Below are 27081 nucleotides of genomic sequence, written 5' to 3' on the forward strand. Positions count from 1 at the left end.
ACTTCTTGAATGAATGAACCAATGAATCAATGAGCAAATGAACTAACGCATAGATGGTAAGCAGGAGAACCAACGCCAGGCCTAGGAAAGGTGGGCATGCAGACATGTCAGGAAGAGTGAATCAGAGGAGATGGCAGAGATCACCAGAGCAACGCTGCTGCTTGATTTGGGCATAGTTGGCTTGAAGGCAGCTTCGTGTCCACCAGCTAGTGATCTGATCCAGGGTGCCAGGTAGTACATACTATAACTCTGTTTATAACTAAACTCTGTCCTGCCCACTTCTGAGCCACTGAGATCCCCAAATATATCAGGGTGCCCTGTTTCTGGCAGAATCCCTGCCGTGGAAAGCCTGATCATACTCATATCTACAGCATCCGGCTCCATGCCTGGCATTCAGTAAAGATCCGCTGAGTGAAAATGACTTTAAAATTAAAACCGAAAGAAAGAAATATACTTTCCGAGGTAGGAAACAAAGAGCTGTAGGGGAAAAAAAAACTGTAGCTGAAAGTAATTTGATGGAGCTGCATTTATGGTGAATTTTTGAAACACACCAGCTTTGCTCACAGGAAAGCAAGGTAATAAAACAAATGTAAAAAGCACTCTATTTTTCACTATTAACATCAAAATGCCACCATGACTGTGGAGTCTTTAGAAGACCATGAATTACGATTGATTTTATATTCCCTTATTCCATGCTATTTCCTGACCCAGATGCGAGGTGCTGATATGAAGTTTGAGATTGCGTGCGAGGTGCCCACCACTCAAAGAGCACTTTATATGTCAGAGAGCAGTCAGAGCACTTTGGCAGTGCAGTTAGTGTCTCCTGGGGGGGCCTCCCTGACAATGCCTAAGGGGTGGTGTGGCCACCACCATGGGGAGCTGGACATGGAGACGAGGTGTCCAGTGACAGGTGGGCGCTAAAGCTGACTGCTCAGGGAGGAGCCAGATGGCAAAGCCATTAGTGATCCCAGCACACCTGCTCCCAGCCACTACACCCAGGAGAACAGGCACAGCCCCCAGCTAGCGCTCACTATGCCTCAGGGACCTCACCACCTTTGTTGTAACCCCGCTCTTCTCATCGCCCTCTTCCTTTATTTTTATTGATATTTTTCCCAAACGATGAAACTGAAGTTCAGAAGAAGTCACTTGTCCAAGATGCTCCAGGAGGAAAGTGGCAAGGGCTGAGGTTGGAACCCGGGTCTCTGTCTCCATAACTGTGCTCCCTCCCCTCACCAGTGTGGCTTTCCCATGAATTTACTGATCCTGGGGCGGGGGAGCCTGTGGGCAAAGGTGGTGAACTTTGATGCAAGACGCAAAGAGAGAATGAAGGGAAGGCAAGTGCCAGGCACAGGCTCCAGGCGTTCGCCCATTCTGTCCACATGAAGGCGGGGGGCTCACAGTGATGCAGCATCTACAATGAGGGGAGCCGAGAGGGTTTGGGGACAAGGTCACCTGGGGAGTGAAGGAGGTGTCTGCTTGGCCCTGAGCAAGTCTCTGAGTCTGGGAGTCTCACCCCTCATCTGTGAAATGGGGACAGTGACCCCGAGTCTGCTCACCTGGTGGGGTGTCTGTGAGGTCCACAGGGGACCACAAGTAATGGTACATGTGGGACTATACAGGAGCAGGGAGCTGGACAAAGCATGGGGCGAGAGGAGGTTCCATCAGTGCTGAGTCTGAAAGACCATGGGAGTTACACAGAGAGGAGGGACGAGGGACAGCATTCAGGGAGTAAAACATCACTGGCCTAGGAGCAGATTGTGATTGGGGCCCTAACCTCATCATTTTACAGACGGGGAAAGTGAGGTCAGAGAGGGGAAGGGGCTTGGTCAATGTCACAGTGTATTGGAAGTCAGACATAGACCAGTACTCAGGTCTATTGGCTCCTAGAATGATGACTGCCCTTTTGATAGCTCTGGCCCTCTTAGCCGAGAGCCTTTGCAATTCTGAATTCATTGTCCAGCGGGCCCCTGATTGGTGCTGGAAGCCCCAGCCACATCAGGGGCCTGTCCATTCATGCACACACATTGTGTCTGAAGCCAGGTGTCCCTGCAGAGCTGTGCCCCTGCCAGGAAGGCCCCTCCTTCCACCTCCACCTGGCTGGCTACATGCTTTCTGTCAACCGACACCTGGTCCTCAGTGCCCGCTCTCCATGCCTCCACTCTTTCTCTTTCTCATAACATTGCTCATCACTTTGTCATCACTTCTCTGGCCTCTTCTAGACCTAAATTTCTCCAGGGAGCAAGCAATGGTCATTTTCCAAGCACATGACGGGAGAGACCAAGGGATGAAGGGAGGATGAATGACCCCCTGAACATTCTTTTAATGCTTCGATGAGGTGACCAGACAGGATTCCGTTACCAACCTGAGAATTGCTACCCGATCATATCTGTGATCAGAGAAAGCAGTGCAGCTACGGAAGGAATTTAAAAACAGCAGTTACCTGCAGCCCCAGTGGTCCAGGGAGTCCAGATGGGCCCACTTCACCTTTCTTCCCCTGAGTGCAGAAGAAGAAGCCAGAATTAACAGGCTGGTAGTCAGCGCCCAGAGTCAGTCTAACACATCTCGGTGGAAATTTTGGTCTTTATTTATCAAACTCCCTCATTAAGAGATTCCCATTACCCCCCAGATGCCCTACAGAGAAATAGTGGGATTAGGGGAAAAGACTGAGGCTTTGGGATCAGGGAGGTTCAGCTTTGGATCTCAGCTCTGTAACTTAGGTGATTTGGGTAACCCATGGCCCAAATTCAAAAGGCACAGACAGATATACCCGAGAAAAATCTCCTTATCCCATCCTCAGCCACTCCAGTCCTTTCCTTGAAAGCAACTAATTCTACCTGATGTTGGTGCATCTTTCCAGAGGCATTTTATGTGTAGGCAAGCATTGCACATGCGCCCACACACACGCACAGACGTGCACATATGCACACGTGCACGAGCACACACATGCTCTCTCTCCCTTTTGTTCTTTTTTTCTTTACAAACTAGCATATCATTCAATCTTCTGATAAATTGCTTTTTTTTCACTTAATCTATCTTGGATGCATCCTATATCAGTATGGAGAGAGTTGCTCCATTCTTTTCCACAGCTACGCAGTTTTCACCATAAGGATGAAACAAGATGCATTTAAACAGTCCCCTACTCCTGGGCAGGCGGGCCATTTAGACCATTTCTAACCTTCTGCTGTTAGAATTGGTGAAGCTGTGCATGACCCCGGCGGGGTCATCTTGTGGGGGTGACCTGCCTCCTTAACCTCAGAGTCTCTCTCTCAGAACAGGGGTGAGGGTCTGTGGGTTAGGTTAATCTATACAATGCATGGCATATATCACGTAACAGGGTATCTAAATGATGGAGTGCAGGTCCTTTTGTGTTCCTTAGAGTTTTCCTCACGAAGTCAAAGCATTGCAACCAGAAATTAAAAGTAAAACAGGACTTGAGTAAGACCCACATTCCTTGAGCACCTCTTCTGTGGTGAACCCTCTTTGGGGTTCTTCCCACATTGTCTTTACTCCATTTCCTCTGCAAGACCACCCGGTGTGCAGACACTCTCAGTCCCACTGGCAGGTGTGGAAACTGAAGTCAGAGTTAACATCCCACATGTCACACAGCTAGGAAGGGACAGAGGTAAGATTCAGCCCGAGTTCTGGGTGGCGCTGCAGCCTGTGCCTGTGACACTTCACAGGGTTCTGAAGATGATTAAAAGGGATAATTTCTAAACAAGATCTCTAAACAGATCTGTTAGATCATAGAGACTTGACAATGTCAGTTCCTTCTCTTGTTCGGCAACTCTGGCTCTCTCGTCTCTCTGTCCTTGGGGACTCTTGCTTGTCCCCACGTGCCCCCCTCAACCCCACACGTACACCCAGATAGGACCTTTCTCTTACCTCGGACTGTGCCCGGCCCAGCCCCACTGGTGTCCCACTGATCCCCATCTCCCTCCCTTGCTCCCATATTTCATGAGTGCTTAGTACATGCTGGGCCCAGGAAGCAGTCTCTGTGCCCTCTCTGTGATCCCTCCACCCACAACCTCCCAAAAGTAGCCCTTCCCTGAGGGCAGTGGGCTACACAGAGCCGCCCAGCTCTCCGCCTCCAGGTCAGAAGCTACCATAAACAAAGGGCGCATCCTGCACAGATACGCTTCCAGGAGGTTGTGGCGGGGTCTTACTGACACGGCTTTACTAGAGTCTCGAAGGGTTTAGGGCTTTCTAGGAGAGAATCTGGTCGCGCTCAGAGGAAACGTTCTTTAAGGAGCTCCAAGTCCTAAAATGCCAAGAGTCTCGCAAGCTGACTTAGTCCACTGTGGTTGAAAGTGGAAGATACAGCTCTGTCGCCTTTTCCTGCTTATTCACTCACACACTCCACTCCACTCTGTGCCAGGCCCTGGGGTCACCAGCAGGCCTAAGCCATGTCCTCTGCTTGTAAAGGGCTCACAGTTTCCTGGGGGTGGGGGTGGGGCAGACATGAGCTTGTGCGATTACAACACATCTGATAATCACGGCAGGGAAGGGTGTACACAGGGCACCTGGAGCTCTCGGGTCTGCCTGGAGGGCTTGGGAAGACTTCCCAGAGGAGGTGATGCGAAGGTAACACTGGGAAAACGAAGAGAAGCTCCTCAATGGGACACCTGGGGGGCAGGGAACAGAATAGGCAAGTGCTAGAGGCAGATGAGAGCAGGACATTGGCAAAGTGTCTATGTGACCCAGGACGGATAGGACTGGGGTGAGGCAGACAAAGTCAGCAGGGAGTCGTGGAAGCCTTGAGTGTCCTGGACCAAGGGGAGCCACCCAAAAGGTCAAGGATTTTGAGTAACCACACAGTGTGGTCTGATTTGTGTTGGCTCCGGAAGCAGCAGCGAAGATGGAGTGAGGTTAATCAAACCACTTCTCAATACTCATCATAACCCCATTCTACCCGCTGGGCCTGCCCACCTTACCCCTCTCCCGGACCACCGCAGGGGCCTTCCCGTTAAACAGTCACCCTCCCTCACATTTGGCCCATCCACTTCCCTTTTCTCCCCAAAGCAGCCAGAATTATAATCTTAAAACATAAATCAGGTCATATCTCCTCCGCTCAAAATGCTGCAGTGCTTCTCAACCCAGAGCAAACTTTAATGGCCTCACACCTTCTCTCCATAACAGCACCCCCAGCTACTCTTCTTATTTCCCACCCTGTCTTACTCCAGGCACCCTGGCTTCCCTCCTCCACCTGGAACATGCCAAACACATCCCCACCTCCAGGCCTTTCCACTGGCTTCTCCTTCTGCCTGGAAGGATACTGAGTTCCCCAGGACCCACAAGGATCAGTCCCCCGGGTCAGTCTGGTCTCTGCTCAAACACCCCCTTACCCGAGTGCCTTCTCTGACCAGCCGGCTGGAGCAGCACTTCCTCTGTCACACTGTGTCCCCTCACGCTTCTGTAGTTTCTTTTGTTTGCATCATTACCAGATGCACCATGGAGGTACGCATTTATTTATCTCCTGTCTACCCTTACAGGGATGCAAGTTTCCTGAAAACAGGGACTGGCTCTGTTTTTGTTCAATGCTATATATCCATGGGCCCAGAACAGTGCCTGCACATGGTGGAAATTCAATATACGTTTGTGGGCTGGATAAATAAATTGTCCCTTTGAGGTTGATGTGCTCCTGAGCCATGACAAGGCAGTGGGAACAGCAGGGAGAGGTTAGAGAGAAGCGATGTTAGGAAAGGAAAACACAGCTTGGCGATCTATTGACTTGCAAAAGAGTGAGTGTGGCCTGATTTAGAACCCCCGGGTCCACACTCTCTGAGCTGTGGAACACATCCATCTGGCAGGTGCAATGAGGTCCAGCTCGGAATGGGTTTCTTGATGCTTGTCAGGTAAAATTCAAAATGTGGTCATGGATACCTTCAGAAGTGAGCCAAGCTGGGATGCATTTTGCCTCCCTATCCATCTGATCCTGCTCTGATTAATGCAAACACTGAGGAGCTGATCATAAGAGAGCTAAGAGATGTCAGCTCCCCTTCCTCAGGGAGTGAAAACCAGACATCTTCAATTTTCTATCTAGACAGACATCCCCTCCACTTGCTCTCAGGTTATTCCACAGAGAGTCACCGTTTATTTACAAGATGAATAAATCATTTTCCCTCAAGGTCAGTGGAATGGCCTGGTGAATTGTCATCATCAGAATTCAGAACCCAGGCCAGCAAAGTAAGTCTGTTTAGAGGAAATTCTGAATGAAATGAGGGATTGGAACATTTAATGGTCGATAGAAAAGGATCAGAGGGAAAAAGAGGGACACGAAGGTCTGGGTTACGATTGAGCAGAACTGCTAATTAAAACGCCAATTTGGTTGGGGTTGCAGCATCAGTTCCCATTTCCCAGAGGATCCATCAGCTTTTGAGGGATGCATGAGGTCTCAGCAGCTCCCTGCTTCCCTGGCAGGATTGGGGATCTTGTGTAATAACGTTACTAATGCTCCACGAACATGTAAGATGGTAATGCAGTCTGTAGAAGGCATGGAGACAGGAGGTGCTCCCATGCCAAGGGAGTAAAACCACTGATCTGAAAGAGGAGAAATACAGGCAGGTAAGAGAGGTGTGGCGGGAAAGAGAGACACACAAGGAAATACACCAAGAGAAGCAAATGCCACAAATGTTAGGTTTCAGCAAGGAGGGGAAAAACAAGAAGGTGGCAGGAATCCAGAGGAAGAAAAGTGTCAGAAATGTGTGATCATAGCAGTGTCATAAGGCAGCCTCTCCCCCAAGGAAGGCACAGTTTTCCGCGGATCATCCATGAAGGGGTTTCACCCAGAGAAACATTATGGTAACCTCTCTGGCCAGTCCTGCCACCTGCGATCATACACTCTCCACCCACAGTGTCTGAGCTGCGCCCAGTGCCTCTCCAAGCTGGCTTGCCTGCTTGCCTTCCTTCCTTCCTTCCTTCCTTCCTTCCTTCCTTCCTTCCTTCCTTCCTTCTTGCTCTCCTTCCTTCCTTCCCTCCTTCCTTCCTGCAGCCACAACCCCAGAAGCCAATCCCGCTCATGTGCCCAGTCCCTTCCCTCCAGACTTTTCTGGGCTAACCTGTGCTGGAAGGTTATTCTTCCTAAAGGATGAAAGAAGCTCTGTCCAACTTACTTTCCACCTCTAAAATAGTCAGATGCTCCTCCATATATAAAAGACATAACACAGGAACTGCTTTATTTGGAAATTGTCAGATCCTGTGACTCTAACGTGCCTTTTCAGATTAGTGTCCAGCGTCCATGCACCCATCCCCTAAGCAGCAGCTCAAGTGGGCTTGTTGGCTTGGCTCCAAACACCCCTTTAGGACCTCTGGCCTCCGAGACTGTGCTCACACTGCTACCTCTGTCTGTAACACCCATGTTCCATCTCAACTTGTCAAAATCGTACCCCAGTCCAGTACCACCTCTTTGATGAAGCCCCAGCAATAATCAGGAATAATGACAAAATAGGACAAAAAATGCATTTGAGAGACAAATTCCCCAGTGCGACTCAAGAGCCAACTTAGAGCTCTTGGGAATAAAGCTCTAAGTAAGCAGTTAAGATGACCTGGCCACTCACTACAATCAAAAGAGTTTGCCATATGTTCTTTCCCCCAACCCCTTTCCTCTACAATACTGTAAGGAAAAGAATCCTCAATCCAAGGTAGACGGGGAAGGGCAAGCCACTTAACACAATGAGTCAGTTTCCTGATGTGGACAATTAGAATCATTGTAATTATCTGAAAAGATAGTAATGGAAAAAATAATTCAATATTTGAGGAAGTGATTTATAAAACATAATAAAGCATTGTGCAAATGTAGCAGATAATTATGAGAATGAAGAGGAAGACGATGGTGACAATGATGAAGAAGAAATGGTAATAGTAGGGTCCTATAGTAGGGGAGTCCATGTGTCAAACAGACATGGTTTCAAAATTGCTACTTCCCAGCAGTGCCATGGAGATTAAACAAGGTAATGCCCACAGAGTGTTCGGCACAAAATCTGATATTAGGAGATATGTAATAGAGATGATGGTGATGGTGATGGTGGTGCTGGTGGTGGTGATGGAGATGATGTTGGTGGTGGTGGTAATTGTAGGGGTGATAGCGGTGGTGATGACGATGGAAGTGATGAAAATAATGGTGATGGTGGTGGTGAGGGCAGTATGGTGGTGATGGAGATGATGGTGGTGGTGGAGATGATGGCGGTGGTGGAGATGATGGCGGTGGTGGAGATGATGGCGGTGGTGGAGATGATGGCGGTGGTGGAGATGATGGCGGTGGTGGAGATGATGGCGGTGGTGGAGATGATGGCGGTGGTGGAGATGATGGCGGTGGTGGAGATGATGGCGGTGGTGGAGATGATGGTGGTGGTGGAGATGATGGCGGTGATGGTGATGATAGTTGTGATGCTGATGATGGTGGTGGTGGTGATGGTGGTGACAAAGGTTGTGATGCTGATGATGGTGACAGTGATAAAGTTTGATAGTTCTAGCAGTGGTGGATCTAGCAGCAGCTCTGTAACCTCTCCATTTAGAATCTATATGTGGCCGTGGGGATTTGAGGAGTGCTGGACAGGGTAAGTTTTACAGCAGTAAATAACTGTTTTACTAACAATAAGCCTGTTTCTTGTCCTTTTTCTTTTTTTTTCGCTCTTAAGTTGCTATCCAACACAATATCTGGATAAGTGTTTGTAATTTATCATGAGAGCAGATATTTCAAGCCATTCTGAATGCCAGGATGCTGATCAGGACTGATACTTCCAAGGCCGCTTGTCTGCCCATGGAGAAGAGGAAGGCTATAAATTCAGAACAGCAATTCCTTCCCAGCCAGGATGAGCTAACACAGCCGTGGGAGGGGCCGTTAACAGATAAAAGGATTGCCTATGCTAGTGATTCTAATAGGTACCGTATGGTCTTTTGCTCAGTTCCTGTTCTCCATGCCTCCAAATGTCAAACATGATTATTTTCTACTGGTTAGAGCTGAAACCAGGTGCTCAGGGTAAACTGAGGGTGTCCTGACATAAACCCTGGCTCCATGCCATGAAGTGAATCAAACAGTAGCCTATGATCCAAACAATGCTGTTACCATCTGGTAGAGCAGGGAAAGGCAAGAAAAAGGCTTTAAAAATTGAAAAGTAAAACAAATTCAACCCAGAATGCCACTGACAAAAGACCGCCCATGTCTCTCTCCTCAAATCTACTAGAAATCAGAGCCCGTGGCCCTGATAGCTTCCAGCAATATGAGACCCTCAGTTCCCAGGGCAACAGTCACAGATTAACGTGTGCGTTCAGCGCATCCTACAGAACGGGTACTGTCAGTTATTAAGGGGTTCGAGATCTCTGCAAGGCATCCACCACAAGGACTTTTAATGCCCAGTTCAGAATTCTGGTGTGTACGTGCACACACATGTGTGAGCACACACACACACACACACCATCCTAAAGCAGAAACAGTGAAGAGTTTGGAGCCAGGTGGACCTGAATTCTAATCCATGCCCCCATTTATAATCTGTGTGATACCGGGCCATTTGATTTATACCATTAAGTCCTGGTTTCCTCATTTGCAGAATGGCATTAAAATCATCATATCTCATAGGATCCTTGTGAGAATTAAGTGAAAAACATGAGTGAAAGAAAATACCTAGCTAAGCGCCTGGTATGCAATGATCCTTCAACCAAGGCTCTTTCCTTCCTATCTTATATTAGTTCTATGCCTGGATAAAGCGATTCTCTTCTAAAAATATGTTCTTAAAGAAACTGACACAATCAGGCACACCAGGAGACATTTGGGAACCACTCCATCTTTAGTAAGAAGGAGAGCATCATACTTGATTGGGTCACCTCTTCAGTTCTCACCTACTGATGGGAGAGAAGAGAAACCAGAAGATATTAAGAAAATGATCAAAGGAACCAAGGAGATTGTCACCAGCTTGAGGGAATGGCAAAGACAAAGCCCTGAGTGACCGTGAGCAGGTCATTTAACCTTTCTGGACATTAACTGTCTCACTGTCAGTCTGAAGGATCCCTTCCACCAGGAAGATGCTGTAGTTTAAGCTACTCCAAATTTTACATTGGGTTTAAATGCCTGGCAACATAGAATTCTCTTAAGCAAAACTTTTTTTCCCCTTTCCTGTCCAGAGAAAAGGAAAGAAGACAGGTAGGTTATTTTAGGTGGGACTCAGGACCACAGAGGAAGGTCAAGGCAAAGTGAAATAAAGGTCCAGAAGGGACCAAGGTATCCTTTTTACGATTGGATATTCCCTGTTGAAGGTCAGAACCCACGTGACCAGATGCTCAGTTCTGGGTCCTGTCCTCACACCATCCAACTGTGTCAGCCTCCCATAGAGCAGCAATCACGTGCGATTCATTTGCTCCTGCACCCTAATTCTATTAGATACTCATTAATGCTATTATATATTTATGCATATTTTCTATGCTTACATATATATTATGTTTAAATGTATTTTGTGTGTGTGTAAAAATGTGTATGTTTTATAAGTGTGAGGCAATCTTCCAGGTGCTGCAGACACAAAAATAAAGAAGAACGTTCTCACGGACTTACATTCTAGTGGAGAAAACAAAAATAAACAAATTCTCAAATAAGAAAAATATCAAATATGTCCTCTACAGAAATTAAAATAGGCTGGTGTGCGAGAGAGAGGATGTCTATTTTGGGGTGGATGATTAGGGCACGACAGAATCTCTGGGGGAAAATTAGCCTCCTGGAAGCTTTTGAGTGTCCAAGTGCCTCAGTGGCATTGAGCTGGGTTGGTTCTACTTCTGGAACATTCTGGGTTCAGGTGCAACTGAAGAACTGTCCACTCCAGCTAAGTGAGAGGGCTCCCCCATCAATCTCTCCCTAATGCCTGGCTCAGAAAACAGGAGGAAGTTAGAACCTTGGAAAGAGAAACGCAGGACCTTCTGACACCTCACGTCCAAGGTGGGAGCCCAGCCTAGCAATGGCTGCCTAACATCCTCCAGCAGGGGGCGTGCGTCTCCCACAGCTCTGCGGGATGGCACAGAAGGTGCCCGGCTCCCGATCCTCCTCTTTCAGTGTGTCATTGTGGAAAAATCCCAGCTTTGTCCAAAATGAACGTGTTTACCTTGCCGGGCATTACATTGTCTGCCTGTTGTTAATCTCTAAAATAAAGGGCTCTTTCTCCACCCTGTATTTTACTCTCAGCCTCTCAATTCCCAAGTCCCTGTGGCTTGTCATTGTCTCGGCTCTTCCCTTTTTACCTCCTGAGCGTGTGCAGTGACATTAAGGAGCTCTTCAGAGTGATGTTTCAATTGAAGCTGATGAGGAGGAAATGACAGGTCACCGTGAGGGAAGGAGAGATGCAATTTTTTGAATAAGTCATTCCGCCTTGGGTTTTCTCAACTCCCCCAGAGTCTGACTGAACAGAAGCTGCTTCCGAGCCCACAGCAAGACAATTTGTCTCTGCTCTGCTTCTCCACAGGTGCAGCCACTGACCTAGCAACATCTATGGCATGGAACACAGTCTGAATCAGAGACTCATCCATGACTATTGGAGGGCCAGGGGCCCCCAAAGACATACCTGGTCACGGTCCTCCCCTGACTAGAGGAGGAAGGAAAAGGGAGGGGCCCTCTGTTACTCTCGTCGCCCTAACTTGTGACTCCTGACTCATGCTCCTCTGCCTGACACTGGGTCTTCCGGGGCCTCAGCTCTGCCTTTCTCTCGGTGTCCCCACTGCCTGGCCCAGGATGAGTGCTCCTCCCCGTCCCCTGCCCTGGTCAGGGCCACCACCCTTTCTCTTTTGATCACTGTAGTCATTTTCTAACCAGTCTCCTTCTCTGAAGTCTCTTCTCAACACAGTGGCCAGATGGATGCGTTTAGAACATAGCTGGGCCGACAATTTCTGGACCCCAAAGCCTGCATTGACCTGACGACAACAGAAATGATGAGACAGGGAAATGTTGAACACAGAATGAATGCATAATTAAACTTTTTCATAGATTTGGGTGGGATGATGGCCTTATGGTTTTGTTTAAGATTCCTTATCTTTTAGAGATAACAGCCCTAGTAGACAGTGAAGAAATACTTGCTGAATGGATGAATTTGTGGAAGGAAAGAAAGGGGAGAAGAGATGGGGCAGGGATGGGAGCAGGCCTGCCCTTCATTTGTGCACTGTTGTGAGGTCTGGTACCCACTTGGAGCTCACAAGTTCCATAAATACCACTCCTTCCCCTCCCCTCCACCTGGTTGCTTCTCTGGGTCCCCTTGTTTTACTCCTCACATCTCCAGTCTTGGCACATTTGTCCAATTCCCAAGGCCCCTGGCCAGTGTTAAGGTTGGACCAGGCCCAGCCCTGACTGCACGGGTGGCTGGCATTAATCTTAGGGGTAAAAGGTGTTTCTGGGGATGACAACAGCCATCCCTGGGGGACACACAAACACTTCTCGGGGTGCCAAGAACTCGTGGCAGAGGAAGTGTGGGCCTTGAGAAGCAAGCTCCAAGCAAGAAATTTCCTGTCCTCCCATTAATAAGAGCCAATTAGATAAAGACGTAGACAAATAAAAAAAAAACTTCACAGTCATCTCTGTATGAAAAGTTCCACTCACCATCTAATACTAGATTAGGAAAAGTAATAGTTGCAGCAGTTCAATGCAAGATGAAATAAGGTCTACCTAAACATCAATTAGACAACGTACAAAGATTGCTGTTTTCTCTTAAGACTGTGCGTGACTATGTTGGGAGAATGAGAGCAGGATAGCTGCCACATCTTGCTGCTCACCAAGGGCCAAGCCTCATACTGGGCACTTTTTCTCACAATAACTCAACCAGCGGTGATGCCTTCCCACTGTCACAAAGTAAACAGGCTTAAAGAGGCTAGGTGACTTGAAGAGTCACACAGCTGCTGAGAAGAGGAGTCGAGCTTCAAACTCAGGTCACCTTGCTGCAAAATCCAGGATCCTTGTGCTATACAGAGGAGAAGGCAACCTGGCTTGGACCCATCTGACTTACAGGGAAACTGAGGCCTGGGCTGGCGATGCCAAATGGGAGGCGACATATCCAAGGTCTCCTAGAGGGATAAGTGACTTCCCGCTGTCCCACATAGCCCTCCTTCATGACATCTTTCCATGTCTCAAAATAAGCCTTCAAAATAAGTTCCTCTTAAGATTGGCACAGATGTTAGCTCAGCGACAGTCCCCTTCATGCAAAAAGAGGGAGATTGGCAAGAGATGTTAGCTCAGGGCCAATCTTCCTCACCAAAAAAAAAAAAAATAGTTCCTGTTAGAATCTTGAGGGTTCCAGATGGTTATAAGATGCAGAGGTGTTTGAAAACCAAAGAAGGAAGCTCACTGGTGGGTAAGGGCAGCCTGGACGCTGTGCTGAATCATAAAAGCAGGGCACTCAATTTCAGGATTGAGGATGTAAAGTGTGATCAGAAAGTGGGTCCAACCCCTTAGATACAGAGAATCCATGGCAAATCTATGACACCCTCCACTTCACTGAGCTACAAAATCTCTAGGCTAAGAGAGGCCATAAATGGGACTGAGGCAGCACCCCCATTTCCACTCATCTGTCAGTGGTTACCTGGTCTCTGAACTAAAACCTCCAGGGAAAGTGAACTCATTACCTCCAGGGGCAGCTCAACCCATCTCTGGATAGTTGTGCCCCTTAGACAGTTCTCTACGTGAACTAGTAAAAGATGCTACAAGCTCAAGGACTAGAGGTCAGCAAATGTGAGCTGAGTCCCTACTCTGTGCCAGGCACCCTGCTGAGAACTGGGGACGCAGAATTGAGGGTCAGTCCCAGTCTACTGCGGGGGTACCAAGGAGGACACCTAACCCAGGTGTGCTTCTACAGCCCTCTATCTTAAAACATGTGATACTGTCTCAGAAGTTGTGCTTACTGGTGAATCAAAACCCATAAGGTATGCCCAGTCTGGATAGGAAGACACCTGCTTAATTAAATTAAATTAATTTAAATTAAATTAATTTAAATTAAATTAAATGGAATACCATGAGATAATATGATATTAAACAATAATATGGATACTTAGATTAAAGTAGCTAAGAGCCTATTCACAGATTTCTATCCTTTTGTCCCTATTTTTTCTTATTCTTTCCTCAAAACTTAGCTCAAACATGACCTCTTTCAAGAAGCCCTGGCTGCCCCCCAACTTGGGTCAGTTGCCTCTTTTCTGTGTCCTGCCAGCACTGGGCTTCCTTCTGCAGGGGTTCTGATCGCACAGGGGTGTGAGTTTCTATATACATGACTCATGGTAGACAACAGACTCATCTCCATGTCCCCAGGACCCAAATCAAGGCTGGACACAAGGGGGCCCTCAACTATGTTTGAGGAACTAAATCTAACCCTTCAATCTGCTTCCAGAATTCATTTCAAGCTCAAGAGGCTGGCATCATCTCCTCTGTTTGAGTCGCTAAAATGGGGGCCAGTGTGGGTGAGTTAGGGCATTAGAAAGGAAAGATAGTTTACTTACTCGGAGACCTTGCAAACCAGGAGGTCCCTCCTTGCCTTCTGGACCCATTGGACCCTTTAGGAGGGGGAGAAAGGAGAAAAAAGAGACAATATTAAATACAGGGTTCAACACCACAGATTATACTTTGCTCTCTCACTCTCATTGGGTAGGAAAATAGCATCCCATTTCAATGGGGAAACTGGGAGGCCAGGAAGGAAAAACCATCTTATTCCCTCAAATCTACCACATTTAAAACATGTGCACCTATATGATTTAATTAAGTACATTTAACAATCAAGATGTAGGAAACATCATTCACATTTTAAAGACGAACACAGTAAGGATCAAGTGCCTTCTGCTAGTGCCTTGCATAAAGCACACACAAAAGAAATGTCTGGAACCCAAGTGTCTTCAGCTCTAAACCCAGTGCTATTTCCCCTGTATCTTGCTAGCTCAGCAAGGACTGGCTTGGGTTATCCGACTCTTGGTCAACAGTGATATGCAAAATATGATAGTCTGGATAAATAAGTGAAATTGTCTAGGAAAGATCAGTTTCAATCAAGCATGGAACACTGATGCAGGAAGAGGTCATACTGACCTGATTCAAATCCTGCCCTTTAATCCCCACCATGGATCTGCGGCATGACCTCAGACAAGACACTTGACATCCTTGAGCCTCAGTTAGCTTATCTCTGAAGAGAAGAGAATATACCTGCCTGCTGAGTGGCTGTGATGACCACATTAATAATGGACACAAAAGCCCTGACACAGCCTCTGGACCTCCTGACAGCATCCTGATTTATACCCAAATGATGGCACCCGGAATAAGGCCCAGAATGTGAGTGGGCAAATGAAACCCTTGGCTCTAGCTGTGACTCAACTCCAACTTTCTGGGTGAATTTCAGCCAAAAACTCCCTCTCAGCACTTTAATTTCCTCAGCTTCAATAAATATTATTATCATACAAACAGCTACTCTTGCCAAATTTTGCATAATTGATGGAACTGTATTCAAACCCAACGTGTTTTCTCTTAATAACACCATGGAAATGAATACATGAATGGACAAACTACAGTAATTAAAGGTTTAAATCTCTCTTCCTCACAAAGATTATTCTGTTGAGCTCAGGGTACACAGAGAGGGAAGTCCCTGCAGAAGTGAGATTTCTTTAAGCATCAAGAAACACCTGGCATTTGATCTCCCCAGCTGGCCCTTCTTCATTATGCTCTACCAGACACTGATAAAACCACCAGAGCCAGTTTCATCTTGGGGAAAGGATGAAAGATGCATGCCTCCTAGACAACTCCAGCATTTGGATGCAGAATGCTGCACTCTGTTTCCATTTTAGAGAATGAGATACATTTTCCTCTCTCTGGGATGGCTAAACACAAACTCAAAATTTTCCATTCTCAACAGAAGTCGCTGAAGCCAGCTTCTCAATTTGATTCAATCCAATGAATATTTAGGGAACAATTGCTCTGCAGAAGGCCCTGGGCTAGGTGCTGCTGGCGATTCAAAAAAGACAGAAATGGTAATTGATATTGGTACTGACTTAATAAGGTTTTATAGAGCACTGCTTTATACATTAACTCATTTAACCTTAAGAGCACATTTATGTAGGAGTTGATGATAATGAAGATGATTTCTAAGAAAAGCATGAAGCAAAAGAGGATCAGAGAGGTTAAGTATTGTTATCAAAGAGACAAAGCTACTTGGTGGAAGAACTGGAACATGAAACCAGATATTCTGGCTTCTAACCCCAAGCATGTTCCATGGTCTTATTGCTCTTTATGAGCTCACACTGCAATCATATCCCACTTTAATGCCCCTCTTGAATATGTGTGGTGGGGCCACTCCTCTACAAGCATGTATTAAGTTCCCACCATGTGATAAACGTTGTGGATTTGGAGATGGGAGAGATATTGGCCCTGGCCTTAAGAATCTTTACAGTCCTGGTCTCTCATCACTCTTCCCCTCTTTTAACAAGGTCTTTAGGTAGACTGTTGGGTTTAACTCCTTCCAAGAGAATCTCATCACCAACACTGAGTATTGCACTAAATCCCATTCTATCAAGAGCATCTAGCCTGTTGGACATCTTCAGAACCCTGGACAGCTCCACTGGACTGTAAGGTTGAGGGTTGTACACAATGGTCCGCAGGAATAACACATGCAGGGAATTCTCATTAATCATCTAGACAATAAGTGTTTACTCACACTTATTTCTTTTTATTCATTATTCCTTCATTAAACTATGACATCAGTCCATGTGTTTTCATCCCTTAATCTCCAGCCTTAATATTTTGCTTGATATAAAGTAGGTGGCTACAAATGTTTGAGGTTTCTTCCTTATCTCCTTCCTTCATTTATCACAACAAAATTTGCATAAATGAGGAGTACTACCCATTATTTCATCCTAGATCCCAGAGCGAGAGCTCAAGAAGGCTGCCTCACGATTAAGCAAGGCTAGACATTGTTAGTGTCTTATGCCTTAGTGGGAGCCATGAAGTAAAGTAATTCTCCTTTGCACATCTCAGAGGAAGTATCGTTGCACTGTGCACTCAGGGGTGAAAAGCGCATGGGCTTGACAGTCAGACGGGTCTGGGCTCAAAGTTCAGATTTGCTTCTTAATAGTTGTGTGACTTTGTGTAATACACTCAATATCTCTGTACACGTCTTAATCGGTAAAGGAAGAAAAATAACATCTCACCCTTGCAAACTTAATATGCATATATTTGCATATAAAAATATACTATAGTATAGACATTAGTACTTATCAATTATGGATCTGAAATATATATGCATACAGAACCAAATATTGAGAGCATCCTGCATTACCTGCGTTATCTACTTAAATCTCGCAACAGTTATAATAACGGTGGAGAGCTCTAGAAACTGAGCCTTAGAGAAGTTAAACAAGACTGTTATAGTGGCAGAAGATAGCTTTTCTGACCCAAACTCTCTGATATGAAATTGTTCTAATTATACTGGAATTAAGCATCTTCTAATTTTCTTCTAGTTTTACCCCAGCAAAAAACATACAATTTATCCTAATGAGGAATAGTCCCTGATGGCTTAACATAAATCTGATTTATGGATGTTCCAAAATAAGAGTTGCCTTATTTCCTTCAGTAAAGTACAATAACTTAAAAGATGCAACACCATGTTTCCAGGAGGAACATGGTTAAATCACTGACCCATGGGATTTACTGTAGTCTTATTGTTAGCCTTAATATCTGAACTCACATCACAAAATGATCACAGAGTGCCTTCAAATCGCCTCTTCAAAAATGGTTATTTACACATCATTAAATTCTTAACAGAGGGAGAAACCAGAGGTTGAAGTGTTCCGAGCCACTGCAAAGTCAGTATCAATCAGAACTAAGGGAAAAGAAAATCTGCACTGGAAATGACTTGATAGGCACTGAAGTGTCCAATATATTCCGTTTTATCTGAAAGGAAACTGAACCACCAGACTGAGCACCAGAAATCCCCATAATGGCCCGCTTGGGACTGGGGGCTGTGACGGCAGGCTGCCTGGGCTTCAGTTCCAGTTCCACACTCAGTAACTGCATGATCTGTGGCCAATAATTACCCTCTTCAAGGCTCAGTCTCCTCCTGTGCAGGATGGTGTCAACCCCACCACCTATCACTCAGGGTGATGGGATGAGTTTCTGAGATAACGCAGTGCCCAGTAACAAGAATGGCTATTATTTTCCAGACCTGGAGGTGTTCAAAGTAGACCCTGGGCTGGGGAGGGATGACTTACTGGAGCTCCTGGGGGCCCAGGTGGACCCTGGTGACCTCGTAGTCCTGGAGCTCCCTGGCAACACAAAGCAAACACACATTAGCCATGACTCCCCCTTGCATATGTCTGGGGCCCCCACCACCCGTGACCCTTTGCTGACTCAGAGTTTACTTCCAGAGTTCCCAACAGGGGCCTAGATATACTGGGGTGAGGTGGGCATTTGTACTGCTGGCAGAAAGCCAACTTGACACATCTCTGAAAGGCTCCATCTGAGCTTAAGAAGCAGTTTCAACCCCATGGCTGGGGGATTTCCATTTCTGCTACCCTCTAAAGCCCCACTATGGGAGGACCCACATTTCCCTTACCTGCTCACCCTTCAGGCCTTCTCTCTGCACCTGAAAGATAAATCAGGTGTCAGCAAGGGTGGCGGCATTTTCTCAATAGTCAACCTCTCTTGGTTCCCTTAAGGGTATTCACAGAGCATGCCATAATGCAGCAATTTCTGAGGTTTCTCTGATTTTATCATTTTTAGTTTGAAAGCCTTGTATCCAGCTTGTGTCATCAGAAAAGTTCTACCTCATTGTTAGAGGCAAGGACTCTTCCAACTACCCAACTCTATCAGTGCATGAGTCCATGATTCCAGCTACTGATGACTGTACCACTTACCACAGAGCCTGGTACACCAGGAGGTCCTGCAGGCCCCACATCACCCTGCACAGAAATGACAAACATTTCAGCAAAGGGTACTTTCTGTCACCTTCTTCTGCTGTTCCCCATCCCTTTGAGGTCTTTGCTTCCTCATGCAAGTCCATGGGACCACTTCCTCCTCTGTGTTCCCTCACACGTTGTCATTGTGCCTGGTCTTTCTCCCTTCTTGTGATAGCCTCCAATTTTCTGCATCTAATTCTTACCTCTGCATCAAGATCATAGGAACCTTGTTTCCTCTCTTGGCACATCCAGCCCAGTACCTACATTTAGTTGATGGTTTCACAACCATTTTCTGCTCGAGAGCAGCCCTTGGCCCACTATTCAGTGAGCATCTGCTTGTACCAGGCACTGTGTTAGGCACAGCAAGAGCGGCAATTATACCTTATGGCTCATCTCTTGTACCAAATCCATGGTGCAGCACGTGGTCAGTGTTCAATAAATACGTATCAAGTAAATAACTAACACAAATGCTGTGATGATCTCCATCCATTTTCAACACGTCATGGTATACAGAAGACTTGTTCTGTGTCTCCTTCTCCATTACCTCCAGTTCACCTGGGCCATGATGGATGCGGCTGCATCAGATTTCCTAGGGTGTGAGCTACATCTTGGCGCTGCATAGGACACATCTGTTTACTGGGGCAATAGAAAAATCTTCACTGCTATTCCTCTAGTGTCCTATAGCTAAAACGAGGACACTACTTGTAGCCAATGTCCCCACATATGGCTTGAGGACATAGCTTTTCTTTTTCCCTATAGGCTAGGTCAGAGAGCACGGGAAGCATTCAAAAACTACTCTTGAATAAGTTGGCAAAAAATGAATGAGTCGCTGAATAAATATGAAAGTATCTATTAGGTTCTGAGTAAGAATGAATGACTCAAGGCACATCTGTCATCCTCCACTGCATCTGAGGTTCTATTATATGGACATGACGAGTTTCCTCTGACAGCAAAACTGATATAATCACAACTCCACCATCCCCTCTGCTGCCCAAGAATTGAAAAACTCACTTCCGTTTACGTAACTTCAAATGTTTTTCTAAAATCTCAATTAATAATGTTTCTTCAATAGACTTAATTTTTTTAAAGCGGCTTTAGCTGCACAGCAAAATTGAGTGGAAGGTATAGAGTTATAATAATAAGTGCTAATTTTCAGGGCTGGCCTGGTGGTGTGGCAATTAAGTTCACATACTCTGCTTCAGCGGCCCAGGGTTCATGGGTTCATATCCCAGGTGTGGACACACACACAACTCGTCTAGCCATGTTGTGGCAGTGTCCCACATACAAAGTAGAGGAAGATTGTGGCACAGATGTTAGCTCAGGGCCAATCTTCCTTACACACAAAAAAAAGTGTCAATTTTCTTTGCTGTACCTTACTCTTTGTTTCTCACATATAATAATCAAGTCCTACCCCAAAAACATCTTTCCATTCTAGTTTTTTCTCTCATGGCACTATCACATACACACACACACTCACACCTGCATTTTTTACCATTCTATAACAGACACTTCCATGACACATACACATGACTATCTCCATGCACTCAGAACCCAGCCCGGGTATCTCTTCTCCATTTCTCCATGGGGATTCTCCAACTTCCCTAAGCAGAACTATTTTTCCCTATACTCAATCTTATTAATATTTTGGTAATATACGATTGTTAGAAGACATTGTGAACTATACTGTAGTTTTTTTGTGTGGCTATCTTAAATATATATAAATATATTTATTTACAAATTTATCTATAAATGAGAGAGAGAATGAGAGAGAGAGTTACATGTGGCTGAATGAGGAATATTTTGAAGTTCATAACTGGTCTTTCTTTTTTTATTTACACTATGCTTCACTATCACATTTACTTTTATTGTTTTTGTTGTATTTATCACCATTATTTTTACATCACAAAAAGTGAATTTTCAATGATAGTTGTGAAATTGGTTAATCAATGCATTTTCTCATTTTCATAGGTAATTTTACAGAATATGAGATCATATGTCTGACATATTAAATCATTATTCTGGAAAACTAAGATCCTATAGTTTATACATAATAATTGTATACATATAATTAATAGATACTGGAGACTTTCTAGCTGCCAGCCCTTGTTCTAAGGACATGACATGGATTAAATCTTTTCCCCTCCAGTACTATCTTTCCAGTCTTAGAGATGAGAACACTGAGGCACAGAGATGTTTAGTCATTTGTTCAAGGTCAAAAAGCTAGAAAGTAATGGAACCAACAGTCTGTCCTCGAATCATTTTCTTTCCACTCTGTGGATGATGCATTTTTGCAATGATCGATTTTAGCCACTGTGGTAGTCAGCCTCCAAGATGGTCCTCAGTGGCCCTGCCTCCTGGTATTCAACCCTGGTATAGGGACCTTTCACACTGTACCAGTGTTAGTCTCTGAGACTAAGAGCATCCAGCAGAAGCGATGGTGTGTGGCTTCCAAGAAAAAGTCATAAAAATGACTGTGGCTTCCATTTTGGGCTGCCCCCACCGCCTGACCCCAGATCACTCACTACTCACTCTAGGGTAAGCCATTTCCACTTTTGTGAGCAGCACTATGGACTGGCCCATGCAGTAAGGAAGTAAAGCTCTGGCCAACATGACACCAAGGAACCAAAGCATGCCAAAGATCACCTGAGTGAACTTGGAAGTGCATTCTTCGGATAAGATACCCATACCCTGGCTACAGCTTCACTATAACCTCATGAAAGACCTTGAGCCAGAACAACTCAGCCAGGCTGTCCCTAGATTCCTGGCCCTCAGAAACTAGATGAGACCACTTGATTGTTGTTTTACACTTCTAAGGTTCAGGATCATTTGTTACACAGCAATAAATAGCGGATACAACCATGAAGTCAATCCAGTAAATCTCTTAATATGGTGCAGCTCCTGACTTTGCGGCCTGTGGTATGTCACTGTATGGGCAGGCAGATCTACAGGTCTCTGTCTGTAGCCACTGTGGGGTCTTGAACAAGACACTCTAGTTTTCTGGGTTCTATTCTCTCATCTGTAAAGTGAGGGGCTTTAGAAAGACCAGCTCTATGGTTCAGATACTTTCTCAAGTTGTAAAACATCTAAGATTTGTCTCAATGATGCTCTCTCACAATGAGCTGAGAGGCATCTTATCACCCGAGCATCACTGATTTCTTGATTATTCCAAGGAATGCTCCAAATCGTACCATCGCCCTTGACCTTGTCTTCCCACTTCTGCTGCATTCATCATAATGAGCAAGGATAACTCAGCTATTTCCCAAACAGGAGGGTCCAAAAAACATCCATAAATGAAGGGGAAGGTTGCAGTTTATAATACACACACACACACACACACACACACACAGGCAGTAGCAGGAAAGAGTTGTCACCTAGATCCAAACTTCAGAGATCCTTCCCTCTTAGTAACTTGGAATAAATACTTATTTTAGGAAATTGCATCCCCTGTCAAGGAACTGCAAGAATATATTAAAATCCTGACACCGGGAAAATATAACAATGTAAATCTCAACTCTAAAAATACTCGGAAGGAGAGAGAATAATTAACTCAGCTAGAGTCGAAGCCCCAGTGAGCAGTTTGGGAAGACATCAACGTTCTCCAGCCGCCATGCCTAAGCCGAGGTTTTGTCAGCCTGTAGTTCTATTTATTTATTTATAACATACACCCTGGATGCTTCTATAAAGAGTGAGAATAGCATTTCCCTTGTCCTTTCTTTCCGGCGTATGCTGGGAACTGGTGTGCGGCAGGCAGGGACCCTCAGTGAGCTCTGCAGTGAGGATATGAGAAGTCGCACTCCTCCTGGTTCATCTGCATTCCTCCTGCACCCCTTGGCTCTCCCCGGCTATTCTCCAACCCCACGTCTGATGCCTTTCCTAAGGATCTGCAGAAGAATCTGGAAGAAAAACATTCTCTTGCACTCAAACGCAGGGCTATACCTCATCACCCCTCCTGCTACAATCCAGAATATACCACCCCATCTTAGTCTCCCTCTGGACCCCGAGCGCTCAGGAAGGGTATTATCTTCACACACATTTCCATTGCACTTCACAATTTGCAAAGAATTTTTACATGCAGTTCTTTCAATTGAGATACAGAAATTCTGAGCAGCAAATTTATGGACTTAAGCCTTGTGGAGAAAATGTTCTAAAATAGATGACCAATATGATGAGATACAAACTTTAATTTGTTTATGAAAGACCTAGTACATTTTTAGGATTATTATTCTGACTTAAAAAAAACAGTTTTTAAGTGTTGCAGAGGAGAAAGAAGGAGAAAAGGAGGATAGGGAAAGGATTTTTTAAAGTTTCTTTTGGTATTTATTTATAGCCTGTCTTAGTCCAAAAAGCAATTTAAGCAGCATAATATTTTAATATGTCTGGACATTATATAATAGGAGGCTTTCTTGGTTTTTAAGTGGATTTTTATTCCTAAAAGTATTAAAAAAATTAAATACAATAACCAGCAATTTCTTGCTAGCTGAGTTCCTGACACACAACTCACCACCTTTGTCTTCACTTTATTTCTAGAACTCTAGCCTCCCCCCGTCCACCCCACCGCACACCTTGGGCCCTTATTTGTTGAGGTGGGCAGCTCACACACCTGTTTGTGCGGAGCCCAGAACCACTTCTCACCCCAGGCTGGCTTACCTTCTCTCCCTGGGGCCCCGCTGCACCGGGAGGGCCAGGTCTTCCCTGGAGCAGAGAAAGATAAGGTGGACTGTCAGTGGCAGTGAGTGCAGAAGGAAGAGGTCAAGGGCACTGCAGCTCCAAAGCTGTAATCTGCCTTTTCCCCAGGAGGCACAGGTCCCCTTAGACCAGACTTTCGGGACTGTGCTTATTGCTAGAAAGTTGTTCCTCAACTAACCTAAATGCCACATCTCCGCGTGGTCCCCTTTGGACTCACGGTGGCAGTGCAGTGTGGAAAATGCATTCTGGGCAAGCCAAGGACTGCTTCCTCAGGGACATGAGGGACACCTCAGACAGAATCTGGGCAAGATGGGAGAAGCAACCAACTGAGATCTACCTTGGGCCCAGGGCACCTGGAGGGCCAAGGTGGTAATGTCCTATGGAATCTGTAGGAGGTGCTAGGGACTGGAGAAGTCTCCAGGGCCAAGGGAAGAGGGACGGGGCAGCCTGGACTCTTGACCAGGATAAGTCAATGTGGCAGGAAACACCAAGGTCCCAGAGGGCTGGTGTAGGAGATGCTGAGGACTAGCCTTCCTCCTCTTCGGTATCCCCCTGGGGATGTCTTCCAAGAGTGGCCCTGTGGACAACCTAGACATTTAAAGCTCACACTGGTGTGGAAAGTGAGGAGGGGCTCAGGAGCCACCCCACACTGGGGTTCTTCTGTGATGCCCTCATAGAAGTGAGGAGGAATCTGGAAGCCAGTTGGACAATCAGTGGTCATGTCCATTGACGAGTGTTTTTATAGGCATTCTTCCTAAAGGCATACTTAAGAGATACACTCAAAGATGTGTATGCAAGCACTCTTACCTCCCTTTTACTAGAAATAGCAAAGACCAGACAGAACCTGAATGTCCCCAACAGGAGAAGACCCTCCTTGATGCTCACTGTTCCTCTGCTTCTTAAACCCTCATCTGCTGCCTTCACACCACTTGTACTTTATCCATTTGCTGGTTTATTGTTTCACTGCCACTCTCCAGTGGGAAGGTGCCTTTCCTTTCTCAGCCATCACCAGGTGGGTATTTCCAGTGATAAGAGCCAGGCCTGCCTCAGAGGCAGCCACAGTGAAGATTTTCAAGCAAAAAAACAAATAAATTATGGCACATCCACACCATAGAATACTAAGTGATCATTTGAGTCATGCCCTCAGTGAATATTTAAGAAAATGGCTACATGTTTATGACACAATGTTAAGGGCAGGAGAGTGAGATATAAAAATGTACGATCCCAATTTGTTAAATGACAATAAATACAAGTCAAGATATTATTTTGGGTTAATGGGATTGACTACAAATTTAATTTCTATTAACATAATATATTGAAATTAATAATTTATAATAATGAATTTAAAAATTGAATGTAATTAATTTATATGTTTAATAATTTTATCTGTAAGTTAATATTAATGCATTAACTGACTGATATATTGATGTGTTAATTTATATTACACAAGTATTTTCCTAATTGTCTTCAATGCAGATGTATGATTTTAGATTTTATTTAGTTTTAATGATGTAAATATTTAAATTTAGTTACTTTTTAGATAATATGCTCACATGGTTTAAAATTTAAGTGCATAAAAATTTCCCTCTTGTTCCATCTTCCAGTCACCAAGCATCCTGTTCTGGGAGTAACCTAGAAAGCAAGTTGCTACTTTCTTGATGGTCCTTCCAAAGATAGCCCATGTCTGTATAAGTAATAGATGTGTTTTTTTCCACATCATTCTACACTTTCCACATCATTCTACATTTTCCATTTAAGAGTATATCTTACATACCATCCATACCAGTACATTAGGAGTTTCTTAATTAATTTCCATGGTTTCACATTATTGCCCTGGACCAATGCACCTGGTTTATTCAACTCATTCCATATTGAAGAGCATTTGGGTTGTCTGTAGTCTTTTACTCCCGCAGACAAGATTGCAGTGAATACATCACCTTGAACACGTGCACATCTTCATGGTCTTTACAACACAAGTCGTATTACTGAGGTTGGAATGGATTTAAAGTGGTGTCTTCTCTGGGATTCCTCCCCCCTGGTGTTGGAGGAGCCCATATGTGACCATAAGCTGGGGGCTGGTCACTAAGCCTCCTGAAGCCTCCAGCTGAGCAGGACGGAGGCCAGTGCACCCAGGCCCTACAGAGCTTTACATCAGTCCCCAGCCATCTCTGTCCTCCCAGCCCACCAGCGCCAACGCCCACCTACCTGCTCTCCTGTCTCTCCCTGCTTCCCGGGGAATCCATCCAGACCTCGCTCCCCCTGGCAAAGGAAGGAAAGTGAAAAAATGGGCAAGTGATCACTAGGCAGCAGCCCAATGGACTTCCTCATGGTCAATATCATAAAAAGGAAAGGCAAGCAAAGGCTCTTAGTGTTCACTTGTGCTCAGCTCCTCTCTCCACCAGGAACCTTTGGATACAGGAGAGTGAAACAACACACAGAACAGTCTAGAGTTTACGTGTATTGGGGATTAAGAAGCATAGGTCCAAGGTCAGAGAAACTGGATTCATATCTCGTTTTTCATTTACAAAATCTGCAATGAAGAAAAGGCCACCTCATCTCAAGGGTCTTCATGGGGGTCAAATAAAGTAATGGGTACAGGTAGTTTGTAATGCAGTTTATGAAACTGTGGGCGCGTGTAATTCATCATTTGTTCATCCAGTAACTGTATGAACACCCACTATGTTCCCACTGCTTGGAATAGATAGAAGAGTTAACTGTTGGCTGATGGTAGGCCATGATCCATGCAGCCACCCAACATCCACCTATCTGCTTATGTTCAGACGGAGCTGGGTTTGAATCTCTCATTAGCTGTGGAATCTTGGGCAAGTCACTTCACCTCTCTGAAACTGTTTCTGTTGATTATGTTTCATGGGGATGATAATCCCCTTCTCTAAAGACACCTATGACTAAGGAGTGAGATAACCTACTTAAGACACCTGCTCACGGAAGGTAGTGAATGAGCGCCAGTGCTCTCCTCCCAGCCATGCACTGGTTCTCCTGAGCCAAAGCCATAGATGCCGCGTGTTCCCCTCATGAGTCAACTCCTTGTGTCTAGTGTTCCCCGTTGGTGTCCTTTTCACAGCTGAGCCCTAAGAACTAAGTAGATGGAGAAAGGTGACTCCAAAAGGTAGGTTCAGGGCCAGCCCATGGCCAAGTGGTTAAGTTCGCTTGATCCGCATCAGCCGCCCAGGGTTTTGCTGGTTCAGGTCCTGGGTGCGGACATGGCACTGCTTATCAAGCCATGCTGAGGCGGTGTCCCACATAGCACAACTGGAAGGACCTACAACTAGAATACACAGCTATGTATTGGGGGCTTTGAGAAGAAGAAGGAAAAAAAAACAAAGAAGACGGGCAACAGATTTCAACTCAGGGCAAATCTTCAAAAAAAATGAGAAAGACAAAAGGTGGGCTCATGCTAACATTAATAGTCTATTACCTGGCATTCCAGCAGGCATGGCTTCCTTCTTTGAGTACCTCGAGCAGAGTAACTGCTTTCTTGTTTCCCCATGCTGTGCTTGC

At 45.4% G+C, this 27081-nt stretch overlaps 1 protein-coding gene across 3 annotated transcripts in view; it reads right to left on the reverse strand.

Annotated features, from left to right (window-relative positions):
- The window catches only part of COL22A1 (collagen type XXII alpha 1 chain), a 292948-nt gene that overhangs the window by 134509 nt on the left and 131358 nt on the right, over positions 1–27081 (reverse strand). For all 3 annotated transcript variants that reach the window (XM_070481652.1, XM_070481651.1, XM_070481653.1), the window contains 7 exons: positions 25768–25821; positions 23524–23568; positions 18835–18879; positions 18534–18563; positions 18190–18243; positions 14446–14499; positions 2441–2494 (listed from right to left, as the gene is read on the reverse strand). In XM_070481652.1, the coding sequence (XP_070337753.1) occupies positions 2441–2494; positions 14446–14499; positions 18190–18243; positions 18534–18563; positions 18835–18879; positions 23524–23568; positions 25768–25821 (336 nt within the window). The remainder of the gene's footprint in view (positions 1–2440; positions 2495–14445; positions 14500–18189; positions 18244–18533; positions 18564–18834; positions 18880–23523; positions 23569–25767; positions 25822–27081) is intronic.

The sequence above is a fragment of the Equus asinus genome, chromosome 12, assembly GCF_041296235.1.
Source record: "Equus asinus isolate D_3611 breed Donkey chromosome 12, EquAss-T2T_v2, whole genome shotgun sequence".
Classification (NCBI taxonomy): domain Eukaryota; kingdom Metazoa; phylum Chordata; class Mammalia; order Perissodactyla; family Equidae; genus Equus; species Equus asinus.